The sequence below is a fragment of the Candoia aspera genome, chromosome 17 (assembly GCF_035149785.1).
Source record: "Candoia aspera isolate rCanAsp1 chromosome 17, rCanAsp1.hap2, whole genome shotgun sequence".
NCBI lineage: Eukaryota > Metazoa > Chordata > Lepidosauria > Squamata > Boidae > Candoia > Candoia aspera.
The window spans coordinates 359,029-374,048 of record NC_086169.1 but is presented as its reverse complement, the minus strand read 5'-3'; the positions used below and the strand labels follow the sequence as shown (position 1 = coordinate 374,048).

Genomic DNA, 15,020 nt, shown 5'->3' with positions numbered 1-15,020 from the left:
TCACTTCATGCCCTGCTGGAAGACGGAATTCCTGCGGGTCTTGCAGATGATCAGGTCGGCCCACTGCACCACCACAATGCTGGCAAAGAAGGCAGTGTGGCAGGTGAATTCCACCACCTTCCGCTGCTCGTATGTCTGCCGGAAGGGAGAAAACAGACTGCAGCATGAGGATTTCTAGAGATGCAGGCCTCCTTCTGATCCCCCCCACGAAGGCCCACCAAGCCCCATTGTCTGCTTCCAATGGTGGCCAACCAGATAGTTTGGGGAAGCAGTGATAGGCCGTTCCTGTAGGTGGAAGTTCCATCACGCCACAGCAACTAGCAACTAGTGCAAGTCGCCCTTCTGGGGGCACCTGTGGGTCCTGGCGTGGCCCTACTCACCCACTCTTGGCCGTAGCTGTCCTCAAGGTCATTTTTGGAACGGTCGTCCCAGTCCAGGCGGATGCCCAGCAAGGTGGTGGGAAGGAAGCCGTTCTCGGCCAGGATGACAAAATAGGTGAAGAAGCCCCCGAGGGCCTGGATCATGCCTGGGAAGACACACAGGGGGTCCCCTTAGCGCCTGGCAGAGCCTCCCTCTTCCGACACCTGGCCATGGGCACCCCCTGACCCAACCTGGCCTGGCTCACCAATCTGCCCGTAGGCCATGCTGATCAGGCGCTGGTTCACCAGCTTGTCCGTCTTCGGGTTCCTCGGCTGCCTTTTCATGATGTCACTTTCAGCTGCCTCGTAGGCGAGGGAGATGGCGGGCACCTAAAAAGGGGGCGGGGGGAAGAGGAGGCACACGGTGAATCCTCAGACACAGTGTTCAGTCGGTGCTCGGAAACCGTTGAAGGAAGCCAGCAAGACTCACCATGTCTGTGCCCAGGTCAATGCACAGGATGGTGACAGTGCCCAAGGGCAGAGGGATGTTGGCAATGATGAACAAGAGGAAGGGGGTGATCTCCGGAATATTGCTGGTTAGCGTGTAGGCGATGGATTTCTTCAGGTTGTCGAAGATCAGGCGGCCTGTCAGGCAAGGAGGCCACAACAGTTGGCGGAGCCAACAGAGTGGCAGCCCTGCAGAGGATCCCCGGTGCCCCCTCCCTTTGGCTCCTCAAGGGGCACGCACCTTCCTCTACACCTGTGACAATGGAGGCAAAGTTGTCATCTAGGAGGATCATGTCCGCAGCCTGCTTGGAGACGTCGGAGCCGGCGATGCCCATGGCAATCCCGATGTCCGCTTTCTTGAGGGCAGGGGAATCGTTCACCCCATCCCCTGTCACAGCCACAATGGCCCCCTGCAGGGCCAGGGAAAAGGGGTTAATGGTGGGGAGGAAGATGCCCAACACCTTCCTCCCAGTGCACTTAACTTGGGTTCGGGACCCACTGTTTCCGGCTTCGCACAAGACACTAAGTCCTGGCAAGGACACCCAGGTCAATGACAACGAAGTGTAGCGTCCAGCGCTACAGCGGCATCTTGGTCTTTCATTGACCTGGCGAAGCACCTAACGTGGATGCAGCACCTGCGCATATCCTGGGTTTCTGGATGGAGGTCCCTTCTGGCCCACTGTATCCATGGCCCAAAGAGCCAAGCGGTCCCACCTGCCTCTGGCAGCCCTCTACGATGATGAGCTTCTGTTGCGGGGATGTGCGGGCAAAGACAATCTCAGTATGGTTCTTCAGGATTTCATCCAGATGCTCAGGACTCATGTCTTTGAGATCAGAGCCGTGGACCACGCAGGCTTTGGCTTCCCTAGGGGGAGAAGCTAAGGGGCGTGAGCAGCAGTCGCCTGGACGGCTGGGAGGGATGGGGCAGCCTGGAGGCTGAGGGGCTGACCTACCGAGGATTGACCTGGTTGATGGGGATGTTAAGCCGGACGGCAATGTCTTCCACAGTCTCGTTGCCCTCGGAGATGATGCCCACCCCCTTGGCAATGGCCTTGGCTGTGATGGGGTGGTCACCTGTCACCATGATCACCTGCCAGAAGACAGTTAAGGCATCTCTGAGGATTGTCTACAAACAAATGCTGCTGCATAGGATCTCATCCGCTGCCGTAGGGCTGCAGCGCACGCTTCCCCAAGTCTGTCGTACCAGCACAGTCCTTTTCTATGCGCCCACCAGGGAATGAGGCCTGTGCTTTGACTGCATGGAACCAAGGGAATGTGGGAATGCCCACAGCCAGCCTCACCTTGATCCCAGCGCTTCGGCACTTCCCCACAGCGTCTGGCACGGCGGCTCGAGGGGGGTCAATCATGGACATCAGCCCCACAAAGCAGAGGTTGGTGATCGGGAAGTTGATGTCATCTGAGTCAAACTTAAAGCCACGGGGAAATTGGTCTTCGGGAAGGTAGAACTGGCAGAACCCTGCAAGGAGATGACCAGGCCGCTTGAGAGACCAGACACACGTGGTCCTGCTCCATGCCACCGATCTGTGTCAAGCAACTTCCTGACACCTCCTTGCTCAATTCCTCTGAGCACAACCTGTGAGCATGGACGTTTATGTGGCCCACCACAGACGAGGGGCAGATAGCAGCACGTGTGTTGGAATGCCAAAGTGGCCATAAGTCGGAAAATACTTTTAAAGGCCCAAACAATCCAATGGGAACAGGTTGTCTTCGGGCACAAAACAGTCACCGAAAGTGGGGGACCAGAATATTCCAGCAGGCCCAGGCCTGGAGTCCCCCATGCCATTCTGGCTATCACCCTCGTGTCCCTCTGCGTTAACCAGCAAAGGACGTGTGGGTCTCACAAGTCCTGTTGTTCCCTCTGCCATCGGATGCGGACGGCCACAGAGAGACTCCAGGACGAAAAGGAAGTGGTGATATCGGCCACCATTCCGGCCTCCTCACCCAGCACTCTCTCGCCCAGCCCGCCCAGCTCCAGGTAGGCGTTCTGGAAGGCGTCGCGCATCTCCTCGTCCAGGGGCACCTCCTGTCCTTGGAGGAGAATGGTGTCGCAGCGGTCAAGGATGCGCTCGGGGGCCCCCTTCATCACCAGGATGTGCCCGTTTGGCTTGTCTTCTGGCTCGTGGATGGAGAGCTGGGGTGGGGGGACAGAAGCTGCTGATGGAGAAGGGAGCCCCTGGCAAATCTGCCATGGATGCGAAGCACACCTGCCCCCCCCGCAAGAGGTGTCTTTGCCAACAGCGACATTGCAAAGATGGGTAGGGGAAACCTGTGCTTCAGTTTCAATGTTAGAGATGTGCTCCACAGTGATCCCTTTTGTTTGCCAGGTTGATGGGTGCTCTTTGGGATAGCAGACACCTCCCAGCTGCCCCCACCCCAGGCCTCCCTCCCCTCACCTGGTATTTGTTGGTGGAGTTGAAGGGGATCTCGGTCACTTTGTGGTTCTTGTCACGCATCTTCTTGACGGAGCCACAAGAGAGCTCAATGCACTTCAGGAGCGCGGACTCAGAGGCATCCCCGGCCGTGTCTCTCTGGCAAAATGGGGAAGAGTTGCTACCAGGCCCAGGCCGGCTCAGTGCCCTCCCCACCCCAACCCAGCGCTGCTACATTTCGAAGGAGGGGAAAGATGAAGTCTGCCTCAACTCAAGCTTGACTCCTGCCAACTTCACAAACACTTATGTGGACTTTCTTGGCAAGGATATCGATGCCTTTTGCGTTGCTCTTTGCAGGGACTTTTTCAGCTTCCCACTCTTGGGATTTCCTAGTGGCCTTCCATCCAAGGCTGGGCCTGTGTAGCTTTCTCAAGATCAGGAGAGATTGACTAGGTGCTGCCATCTAGTGGCAAAAGACAGACGGGCACCCCACTGTACCTTGGAAATGGGGATCTTGTCCTGTCCCGCCTTGAAGACGGCCCTGTTGCACAGCCCTGCGATGCGGGCCAGAGCCGTCCAGGTGGGTGAACGCTTGTCAAAAGTTGCTCCTGGGGAGGGAACAGGATAGAATCAGGACTTCAGGTGAGTGCCCACAGGCTCTAGCAAGCCCAGGGCAGTGCCAGAGAGACTGCAGCAACCAGACTGACCACCTCCACAGTTTTGCTCAGCCCTCACCAGATTGGTCCTCGGTGGTGTCTGCCTCGTGAATCTGGTTGTCGAACCACATGTGGGCCACGGTCATGCGGTTCTGGGTAAGGGTGCCCGTCTTGTCCGAGCAGATGGTGGAGGTTGATCCCAGCGTCTCAACGGCCTCCAGGTTCTTCACCAGGCAGTTCTTCCGGGCCATGCGCTTGGCGGTGAGGGTCAGGCAGACCTGTCATTCCGGGGAGGGGAAGGCGAGATCAGCTGGGGGGGGCAAGGCTTTGGGGCTGTCACGCTTCAGGGCAGACATGGCGATGCATCTCTGTTATTCCAGAAACCCAACCCTGCCTTCAGCAAGAACCTTGAGGATACCGCGAGATAAGTCACTTTATTGCAAGAACGAAGTCATGCGTACACAGCCTCTGCTCGGTGCAGAAGGCAGGAATCGAGCCCTCCCAAGGTTTAAGTCTTCAGCCGTGTCTGCTTGTCCTTTCGGGGCCACAGATTCTGGGCTGTCCTTTTCCAGCCTGGAGTCTGGCCTCCCTCTGCTCTGCTCTGCTCTGCTCTGCTTCAGCTCTTGAATCCAGCAGCCGTGATCCATGAGCCAGCTCCCCTTCTTGTCTGCCACATCTTCCCCTTTTTTTGGAGGATCCTCCCCTTTTATGTTACCCTACGGTGGGACCCCACCCAGTTTTCTTGAGAATGGGTACCTCTCTTCCTCCCAACGCCATGCACTCACCCTGCAGCAGCTGGCGCTGCTTACCGTGACGGTGGCCAAAAGCCCTTCGGGCACATTGGCTACGATGATGCCAATCAGGAAGATGACCCCCTCCAGCCAGGTGTAGCCAAGGATGAGGGAGAGGATGAAGAAGGACATGCCCAGGAAGACGGCCACCCCGGTGATGATGCGGATGAAGTGCTCAATCTCCATGGCGATGGGGGTGCGGCCCACCTCCAGCCCGGAAGCCAGGGAGGCGATGCGCCCCATCACGGTCCGGTCCCCCGTGGAGATGACTATGCCCCGCGCGGTGCCTGGCAGCGGGGAGAGGATGTGAGGGTGGGGTGATGGCACCCTGCTTAGCAAGCCTTTGCCTGCCCCCCAACCTGGTGGCATTAACCGAGGGCCCCATAGGAGGCCATCCTGCAGCCACGGGCAGGTCAGGGCCGGGCCGGGCCGAGTGGACCAGCTGCTCTCCAACCCGCCTTTCACCTTCCACGCAGTTGGTGGAGAAGAAGCAGATGTTGCGTGTCTCCAGGGGGTTCTCATGCGTGAATTCTGGGGACCGGGTTTGAGGCTCCGACTCGCCCGTCAGGGAGGAGTTGTCCACCTGCCCAGGACAGAAGCACAGGGAATGGCCACCGAACGCCTCTTGGGTCAGGGGGCCCTCCTGGAAGGGACGCCCTCAGGGCTGACAGCCCAGCAAGCAACAGCACTGCCAGGGGGAGAGGAGCGGAGGAGACCTTCACTCCCGCCCGCCCCAAGCAATGACCCCCTGGGGAGTCTCAACCCCAAACTGAGCCCAGAACAGAACGGTCCGTTTGTTCCCCACGCCGTGAACAACTGTTGAAATGCAAAGCTGAAAAGAAGGGATCTTAATGCCACGGAGCCCTTTCGTGGGCTCAGCCTACCCTGCTTCTCTTTCGCAGGTGAGTTGGCCAAAGTGAAGGAGACCCGAGGGCACCAAAGAACCCTGCCCCGTGTATATTTGAAGGGAGCCCCACTCTGAAAACAGGAGCCCAGCAGGGACGGTGTTTAAATCGGCTAAACGTGGCTGCAGCGCACAAGCAGCTCCAGCTCCTCTGCCGCCTGGGCCTGCGGAAAGCAGGGGTCCCGCCGGAAGGGAGGCGACGCCTGCTGGAGTGGCACCCCTCGCATCAAGGCAGGAAATGCCGCCTTTCCCTCCGCAGCGCTTGCGTTCAGTTGCAGCAAAGTTCGGGAGCTGCAGCGGCTTTTCCACCTATTTCTGCCCACGAGGTGAGGCTGGCATCTCCGTGTCCCCCATTCCCTTCGGGACATCCTGGCAGGTCTCACCTTGCACCCATGAGAGGAGATCACCCGCAGGTCAGCAGGAATCCGGTCCCCACCTCGTACCTCCACCAGATCCCCCACCACCACATTTTCCGCGTTGATCTGGATCTTCTCTCCTTCCCGGATCACCAGGGCTTGCTGCGGGGGAGAGACCGAGACCGTGCTGGCGGACCCTCCTTCCCCTTCCAATCTGCTGCCCTCCCTTGCCAGGAATAGGAGGTCCGCCAGCATTTGCCAGGGGGGGCACTGTTGGCAGGGGCTGAGGGCTTGGGGTGCTCCAGAGCCTCCCGGTCTCCAGGGCTGGCTTCTGTGCACACGTTTATCTGGCTTTGCACAACATCTTTTTCCTCCAGGGTTCGCTCTGGAGGGAAACAAGCCATCCTCAGAGGCTTCAGTTCGCTCATCCCAGTCTCTGAAGCAGTTTTCTAACTAAGAACAAAAATCCTGGATTTGGCTGGGGATTGTGGAAGTGGTGGTGACTGTGGCATCCCAGGTGGGGCTGCTATGGTGCAATGGCTCCTATGGGTCCAGACTTCCCTGCCTCCCACTTATGACCCGTTTACCTCTTCCAGACCTTGTTCTCACCCTCAACTTCGGTTCAGGGCCAAAGCCAGGCCGGCTTCCCCGCTGCTTTGGATTGGTGGCGCTGAGGGGGGACACTTGTGGGTCTCTCATGGCGTAATGGAAAACAAGATAGCGCACCGGGCCCCCTTCCTTGGGGCTCTCACTTCACCCCGGGAAACAGAGCCCCCAGAGGAAGGGAGGCTCACCTGAGGCACCATGTTTTTGAAGGAGTCCATAATTTTGGAGCTCTTGGCCTCCTGGTAGTAGGAGAAGCAGCCGGTGACAATGACGACTGCGGCCAGCACCACGCCCAGATAGAGCTGGGAAGAGACGAAAGAGTTCTGGTGAAAAAGGAGCTCTGGCCAACCCCCTTGGTCTTCTCCTTCCTTGGTGCATCCCCAACCAGGTGGGTGCATTGGTACCCTGAGATGGCCCTGAACCGTAACTCCCAGCATTCCTTTGGCTGAACACAATGGCTGAGGCTGCTGGGAGTTGTAGTCTAGCCACAGCCCCAGAGCTTCTGGTCCTTCAGCTGGGGAGCCCAGCTGCTTTTGTGCATGGCAAAGAATAAAACCAGGAGGTTAGGATTGTGAACTGCAAAGAGCAGGGATGGTTCTCCTGAGGTCTGTTGAGGTCCAACTCCCATCTTCCTCAGCCAGCTTGGTCAACAGCAAGGAATGCTGGGAACTGTAGTGCAGCCACACACCTGAGGGACCTGTTTTGCTCATCCCTGTGCTGGACCAATAAACCAAATGGAAAAGCCCTCCTGCACCCTGATAGGCAAAAGTGAGTCATGTGATACCCCAGGCTGCCTATAAAAGGCCTGTCAGAAGAGCAGGAAGCTTGGTTTCATAGAAGGGTCTGCTGGGGGCAGGTGGGTGAAGGGGAGGGGGAGCCGGGTCTTTCCCCTTTGAACTGCAAGAGCCAAAGGGGCCAATTGTAAATCTCAGGGGAGGCCTCGCACCTGCAACTCTCAGGGCTGGAGCACCCTGGCTTGTGGGAGATGTTGGTCTTGGTGGTCCAGGGTCTCTCTTCCCTGCCTGCTGCTGGGAGGGTGGCCAGGGGAAATGGGGGAGAGCAAGAGGGGACGGGAAGGGGGAGAGCGAACCAGTGAGGATCTTCCCCCTCTCCCACAAAGGGCTGAGTTTGAGCAGACTCATCCTGGAAAGCGGGGAAGGAAGACCCTCCTTCAAAAATAAATAAATGGAAAGTGGGGCAGAACAGCTGCAGCCTCCCTCCGCTCTCTTGCCTTCCTTGGAAGGAATCAGCTGGGGAGGAGGATGAGCCGTTTATAGCAGGAACTGTTCTCAGAAGGAGGGGGAAAGAACAGCTTTCCATTAGGAATTCTGCCGCCGCTGGGGGAGCAAACCGCCTCGGCCTGCCTTTGTTTTTTATTTACAGAAATGGGCGAAACAGATGCTTAAGCAAGGTGGTCTGACCTTCATGTTCATTCCTCCTTTCTATTACGAAGGAAAGCCGGCTCAGGGAACTTTCCTCAGATGCGGGTGTGTGTGTGTGGTTTGTTTCCCCCTTTTTAAAAAGAGACGTTTGTGAAGGAAGCTGACTTAGCCTCTGACTGAGATCTGCTGCTGGAATTGATTTTCTGCATAATGGCTCTTAAAGGGGGCTTCCCTCCCCGCAAAGGAATGTCTACTTAAAAAAAAAAAACACCACCAGGCCGACAGTCTCTCATTTTCCAAGATGGGCTTTTTCGCCAGCCATCCCTTTCCACTCTGAACCCCCGTCCTCACAACCAGCTCTTGGCCCCAGGAGCAGAACCTGATAGAAGCGCCAGTCTTGCCTTTGAACAGGCCCTGAAAAATCAGAAGGATCCCCTCCGTCTAACAAAGAATCTGTTTCTGCTGCTGCTTTTCAACCTGACATAAACAGCCCCTGCTGAGGGACTCGCCACCCCACCCCCGGCTCTCAAACTGGTGGGCCTGAGCGCACAGAGCTTGTTTGTTTAAAGTTGATCTGCAACCCGTAATCACATTCCCAAATAACTGCAGCTCTTAAAAGCCATTTTAGAGAAAAAAGCCATGAGAATGTTAAAATATTGGGTGGGCCTGGTGGCAAAAGGAAACAGTGCCTTCCCTGGGGGGCACATTCTTGGAAATGCTGCTCCATCTGCAATGAGGGGGCTGGTGCAAAACTCCATCTCGCTGTGGCTCCTCCTCAGCTGGGGGGCCCGGCTTTTGTTCTGGCCCTTACCCACTTTGAGCTGGGTTCAGGGTGGGGTTTGGCTCCCATTAACTGCAGTTCCCAGCTAATTTCTGGCTGTTCCTGGTTTCCAGTCCAGGCCCTCATGGCTCGTTCGAATGATCTCATATTTCCACAGCACCTGCTTATGAAATGGCTTCAAGCTATTTTAACAGCGGCTTTCCAGGCAGGGAAGAAAGGCTGGGTCTCTCTGCCTCCCCAGCTCGGTGGGAGGGGCTGATTTGTTTGGGAAGAGACAAAATTGTTTCCAAGCAGGGAAGCCTCTGGGGGTTAGGCACGTGGTGGAACCCGGAGACTTTGTGGGTCCCCGTTCCCTGCCTGGCCCCCAGTGTGTCCATTCGAAAAGGGCCCCGTGGTGTTTGGCTGGCAGAAGAGCTGCCCTTCGCCCTCCACAGCCCTGGATGGAAATCTCAGCCCATTTTAATCCTGGTTTAAGTCTGCATGAGGGTGCCCAGAATACAAAGGTTGGAAAGGTGGAGTGTGCTTGTGAGCAAGAGATGCCATTGTAAGAAAAAGTGTTTCTGTCACATCTGTGAATGAAAGGAGGGGTTCCTTTTGCTGCATTTGAGCCTTTCCTCCCAGGGTACAATCCAGGCCAGCAGCCCCCCTTCAGTTTTTGGGCATCCAGCAGCCCCCCGTCAGTTTTTAAAGCTTCACTTCAAAGCAGTAGCCCCCCACCTTGGGGTGCCTCCCTCCAAGTGCTGGGAAAGCCTCCGAAGCTTTGGCCCCCAGCGGCTCAGGCTCAGGCGCGCTTCCCACGCCCGCGGGGCTCCAGCGGTGGCGGGACTCACGTTGTCGTTGGCAGGCTCCTCCTCCATGGCTGCCTGAATGCCGTAAGCCAGGAAGCAGAGGATGGCCCCGATCCACAGGAGGATGGAGAAGCCCCCGAAGAGCTGCCGGCAGAACTTGACCCACTCTGGGGTGGTGGGTGGGGGAGTCAGGGCGTTGGGGCCGTCCTGGGCCAGGATCTCGGCGGCCCGGGTGCTGGTCAGGCCCTGCCGTTGCCGGGAAGAAGGAAAGGAGCAGCAACGAAGGGGGTGTATGGGGGGGGGGAGAGAATTTTGGGGGTAAAGCCAAAGGCCAGTCCAGTGTCTTGAAGTTCAATTGCCATTTTTTAAACAAGCCAAACCAAAACAGAGTTCATGTGAAATAAAATGAAAAATCACCCAGTGAAATAATAAATGGTTTAACTATTTAACCAGTAGGGATTAATGCCAATATGTTTTTAAATAAATCATGGGCTATGTGAGAAGAACCCCCCTCCCCTCACAGGCAAAGCATCAGCATCATCATAATAAAGGCAGGATAAAAAATAAATAAAATAAAATAAAATAAAAATCAGGGCTTCAGCTCAGTTACAGACAAATAGGTGTTGCAGTTTCCCCTCCTGGAATTTAATGGGAGGAGAGAAAGGCCCGGGCAGTTGTGGGTCCACGTTTGCTCTGGTGCATACAGCCAACGTCCCTGTGGAGGAATGGGGGCTAGCAGTGGGCGGGGGGGGGGGCTTGCCAAGTAACCCCTGGAGCAGGAAAACGGGTCAGGAACGGAGAGCAAGCTTGACAGGACTCACCCTGGAGAGGTCGACTTGGTACTTCCGGCTGATCTCGTCCAGGGATAGTTTGTGGTCATCCTGGTTGAGGGAGGGAAGGAGCCCATTTCTCTCCATGGCAAAAGAGCAGAGGTTCTCGGGGAGGAAACGGACCCCCAGATCCTCCTTGCAATGGAGGGCCCGCCCCTCCCCAGCCTTCCATCTCCCCAGAAGCTCTTGTCTGGAGTCTGAGTAACGGGGCCGCCAAGGGGACCCTGCATCCAGGTACTCCCCCCCCAGATGCTGGCCAGGGCCGGCCTTACCAGGTTCACTTCCTTCTTCAGCTCATCCAGCTCCTTCTCCTTCTGCTTCTTCCTCCCTCCGCCATTTTCGGCCGGGGGCCCCGAGGGCGCCGACTCTCGCCCAGTCTGAGAGGAGGGGAGGGTGTTGACGAGGCAGGCCAGGAGAGAGGGCACCCAAACCCCATTGGCCCTCCTGCCTGCTTTGGGGTGGTGACTCAGCTCACCTTTGGGGGCCCTGAATCGGGGGGGGGTTCAGAGGCTCCAAAGTGTGAGCCCTCTGGAGCCATCTCCCTGGATCTGTGGACACGCGGGGGCTGAGCAAGAGGCCGGGGTCTGGGTGCTCCTTTTCTGTCTTGAGCTGTGCCCACCCTGGCCACTCCGGCTTCCTCCTTTCTGCCACAGTTGTAACAGAACAGTTTGTTCCGCTTGGCAACCCCTGATTGGGAACGTGATTGCTGGGACAGACTATTATTGTCCTGGTATTTCTGGCCCCAAAGGACACCACCGGAAGGGCTAGGAGATGCATCTGGAGGCTGAAACCCTCTGCCCCCAGTGTTGCTAAACTTCTGAAAACATCAGCACGCAAATTGAACGTTCGGTGCAGCACTTGGAGGCGGGGAGGAGCTGCTGTTGAGGGTCAATTGCTGGCCCCTCTCAACGGAAGTCTGTTTGCTGCTCCTTTCCCAACAATCAGGGGTCCAGTGACCAATTTTATGTAGCCCCCAACCTGGCCTGGGTCCTCCTCCCATGGAGATGGAATGAAGGGTGGGCCTGCTCCTGTCTCATGATGCCCAGGCGCCTGCAGCTATCTGAGGTGCAAGAGGGTAGGGGCCACCTTCATGGTGAGGAAGACCCTCACCTTCCAAGCAGTACAGGGCCCCAGCTGCTTCCTGGCCTTGCCAGTCCAGGCGGCCAAGTTTAGCTTGGCAAGCTGGGCGCGCCCCTTCCTTCTCTTATGCCATACCAAGTTCTGCCCACTGAGCCCCTCAGCTCCATCGGTATGGAGAAGTGGCTGCCTCTTAGGAAAGAGGCATGGAGGTATTTTCTAGGTAGGTCTATGTGCTGCCTCCTCTATTAAAACCATCCATCCTGGGGGGGGGGGGCATTCCAGCATCACTCTGGTAGCAAATTCCATGCACAAAGCCTTTCTGCCATTCCTATCATACCAGAGCTTTTTCCTTCATCCCTCTCCTCAATGTGGAAAAGTCCCAAACTTTTAAACATTCTTCAGAGCTACTTCACTGTTCTGCCCCTTCTCCATCTCCACCACCTCCTAGGTAGAGCTCTGGGACCAGAACAGTGCATCAGTCAGAAGGGGGGGGGGGTCTCTTCTCTAGATAGGGGGCAAGGCGCAACTTTGATTTTCAGCCGAATGAGTCCAGATGTGGAATTTGCCTCTTCCACATGCATGCTGGGTCAGCCCTGGAATCTTTCAAAATCAAAGACCCTTTTTCTGTGTTAGGCCGAGATCAAATACCACCAGCAGATATCATCAGGATTTTTGCCCAACATGAGGAAAGGGGGTTTAATTCTGAAACCGGGTTGTGAGGAAAAAGTCTGTGTGGCCCAAAAGTTCAGCTTTTGAAAGACGCAAAGATTTTAAAATCTCCCCATCATGGCATTTGAAATTAAGGGCCTCCCCAACATCTAGATTAAATAATTTTTAAAAATGTTGCACCGGGTGTGTACACAGGATGCAGCTCCCCCCTCCCCAAAGGTGAGGCTGATTCCCAGCTGGTTCTGATTGAAAGCGAACAGAGCCAGACACCATCCGTGCCACAACGATCACTTTTCCGCTTCCGGAAAGGGTGCTGAACACATCTTGCACTTTCTGTCACAGGGAGCTGCACCATGCGCAGGGAGGGAAAGTGCTGCCCAGTGACACCAGACTGGAGGGTGGGGGCACTGCCACAGACCCCTAAGTGCTCTTGGGTGGGCTTCGAACATCACTCCTCCCAGTTGCTAATGCTGTGGCCGTGAGGTGCAGGAAGCCACTGGCTGGGGGAGAGTCACAGCTGACGTTGGTTTGCATGCGCAGCCAAGACCTGGGTCTAGGGGATGTGTCCAACAGCGGGTGCTGTCCCTGCCTTTCAGCTTGCATCTCTGCCCCCCGGCCATGTTGGAGAGGGTCAGCGAGATTCTCCTGCCAGCAGCGTTTGGTGACATCTGATTACACCAGTGGGCAGAGGTTTGGAAGGAGCAGGCAGGATACTCTGGTGACTCCCAAAGAAGAGAGGGAGGCTTTGGGGCCACTCTGCCCAGGCCAGGCTGCACCCCCTGGCCCAGCCGGGAGCCCTGCCCTTCCTCCTGGGTGGACACCAGCTCTGTGCTGCTCCCTGGCCTGCCCAGCTCCACCAGTGCCGCCTGGCATTTCTGCCACTGCCCCAGGATTACTTACCCCTTTCCCCATTGTCCCTGGAGTGAGAGGGCCAAGCGGGTGGCTGGGTGGCAGCAGAGTCCCCCTTGCTTTAAATAGGCACTAGTTCCCCTCTCTTCTGCTCCTTCTCTGGATAGAAGCACTTGTTGAAAGGGGATCTTGAAAGGAGGAAGGCTCCTCCCCTCACGGACCCTCCCCCTTTTCTCAGGCTTTTCCAACCTCTCCCCTCGTCTCCCCCCCCCACCCGCAGGCTGCCTTCAAGAGCCCGGGAGTTGGTTGTACCCACTCTCTGGGCAGGGAAGAGCTGGCTGTCCCTGGTGCAGCCCTCCTCCCCTGGCACAGAAGGACTCTCTGGGCACTTTAGCACTCCACCAGCTGCAGAAAAGCCCCCTTGCTGGTGAGGGGGTGCTAGAGAGAGAGAGAGGACTGCCCCATGATCAGAAATCACAAGCTGACTGCCCTGTGTGCCAGCTTGGGGCTGTCTCTTTCTAAGCTGGCCTTCCATGGAAGCCCCGTGCTGGCAGAACTCAGTCTGGGGATTAAATGGCCCACAAGAGAGCCAAACCCCAGCCCTGAGGAAGGGGTCTCCCACTGACCCATGGATTCTCCCCCCATATGCAGCTTAGAACATTGAAACCTGAGCTGGCATAAGACATACCTCCACCTCCCCCCACCCCCGCCACCAAGCCTTTTTTCCACCATGGGGGCTAGAAACTTGCTCTGTTTTTAAAGCACAAGCTGCAATCCTCAGGAAGATGTAAGATTTCTGTCTTCTTACTTTGGGCTGGGGCTGGGCTCAGCCTCGCTCTGGGAGAATGGTGTCTGTGTTGCTGGCTGGGGAATTCTGGGAGTTGAAGTCCACATATTTTAAAGTTGCCAAGGTTGAGAAACACTGCTCTGGACAGCTAGCGACAGGGCCTCAAAAGACGGTCCACTTTGACAGAGAAGTGGGGAAACATTGCCCCAAATCTCTTCTCGTTCCTTCAAAGAACAGCTGATGGTGCTGAGGAGGGAAAGGCCAGAAGAGCAACTGGGCCAAAGGCTTATGGGCAGAAGGCAAGAGGCAATCCATACCCCCACCCTCACCTACCCTGGCATGGACGACGCCCCTTCACATTTCTCAGGGTCAGTCCCCACAGAGCACCCGGGGCTTGCTGGAGGGAAAGGAAAGTCTCACAACGCTTTGAAGGGGGCCAAACCTGCAGAGGGTCTCTCTGGCCTCCCAGATCTTGACCTGCCCATGAGAGACCCTCGCTCGACCTCCCCGGTTTGGAGTGACCCAATCCTAGTAGTCAAGGCCGCTTATACGGGGGAAGGGGGGCCCACAGCACTCTGGGACGAGGGCCTAAAAGGAAGCTCTTCTGGATGGGCTACCCTGCAGGCAAGCTGGCAAACACAGGCTTCTGTGCCAGCGTGGGGGTGGGAGCAGGGGTCCCGTAGCTGGAGGAGAGCAAAGGCAGCAGAAAAGGGTGGAAGAATTCCAGCCAGCCCTTGGGAAAATACGTTTTCCTGACTTTAATGAAATCTGACCTTCCCTGCTGCTCCAGAGGGATTTAGCTCCAGGGACAGCAAGAGGCTGGGTTATTTATTTCCAAATCTCTTTTTAATATGCCTTTGGAGGGCAGGAAAAAAAAAACTTGAAATGTCACTTTGGAGCCAGAACCAGCCTCGGATGCTCTGTGCATCCCAGAGAGGCTGGTGTGTTTGTGTGTTGGGGGATCTGTGTGTCTCAAGCGTTGCCGTTTCGTTGGCATCTCCAGAAGCCCCTTTATGTTAAGGCTGGGTGGGGAGGGGAGGGGAGGGGTCAGGTGTGTTCTGCTGCTCCTAAAAACATTTCATTTCCGTGTAGCTTCTTGCCAAAGAGAAACTTAATTGCTTTTTCAAGTAAAGTTTTAAGCAAACAAATATTCCACTGGATACAAATGAACCCCGAGTGTTTACAAACAGCCTTGTCAGTTGCCCACATGGCTTTCTCTCCCTTTCCTTTCCCTCTCAAAGAAGCTCCAAAGCTGCTGCCCCAGAGAGGGTCTCCCTTTCCTCTG

General features: G+C 56.4%; 1 protein-coding gene across 1 annotated transcript; it reads right to left on the bottom strand.

The window, feature by feature from the left end:
* On the bottom strand, positions 1-13,101 carry LOC134506875 (sodium/potassium-transporting ATPase subunit alpha-2). Its single transcript, XM_063317248.1, has 20 exons — positions 13,000-13,101; positions 10,623-10,727; positions 10,342-10,401; positions 9,563-9,766; positions 6,758-6,871; positions 5,991-6,125; positions 5,169-5,286; positions 4,722-4,990; positions 3,992-4,190; positions 3,755-3,864; positions 3,281-3,415; positions 2,829-3,018; positions 2,168-2,343; positions 1,820-1,956; positions 1,581-1,731; positions 1,108-1,276; positions 850-1,004; positions 626-749; positions 381-526; positions 1-135 (listed from the first exon to the last, which is right to left on the bottom strand). The coding sequence occupies exons 1-20, from the start codon at positions 13,009-13,011 to the stop codon at positions 1-3; spliced, it is 2,844 nt and encodes a 947-aa protein (XP_063173318.1). The 5' UTR covers positions 13,012-13,101.
* Between the last annotated feature and the right edge of the window lie 1,919 nt (positions 13,102-15,020).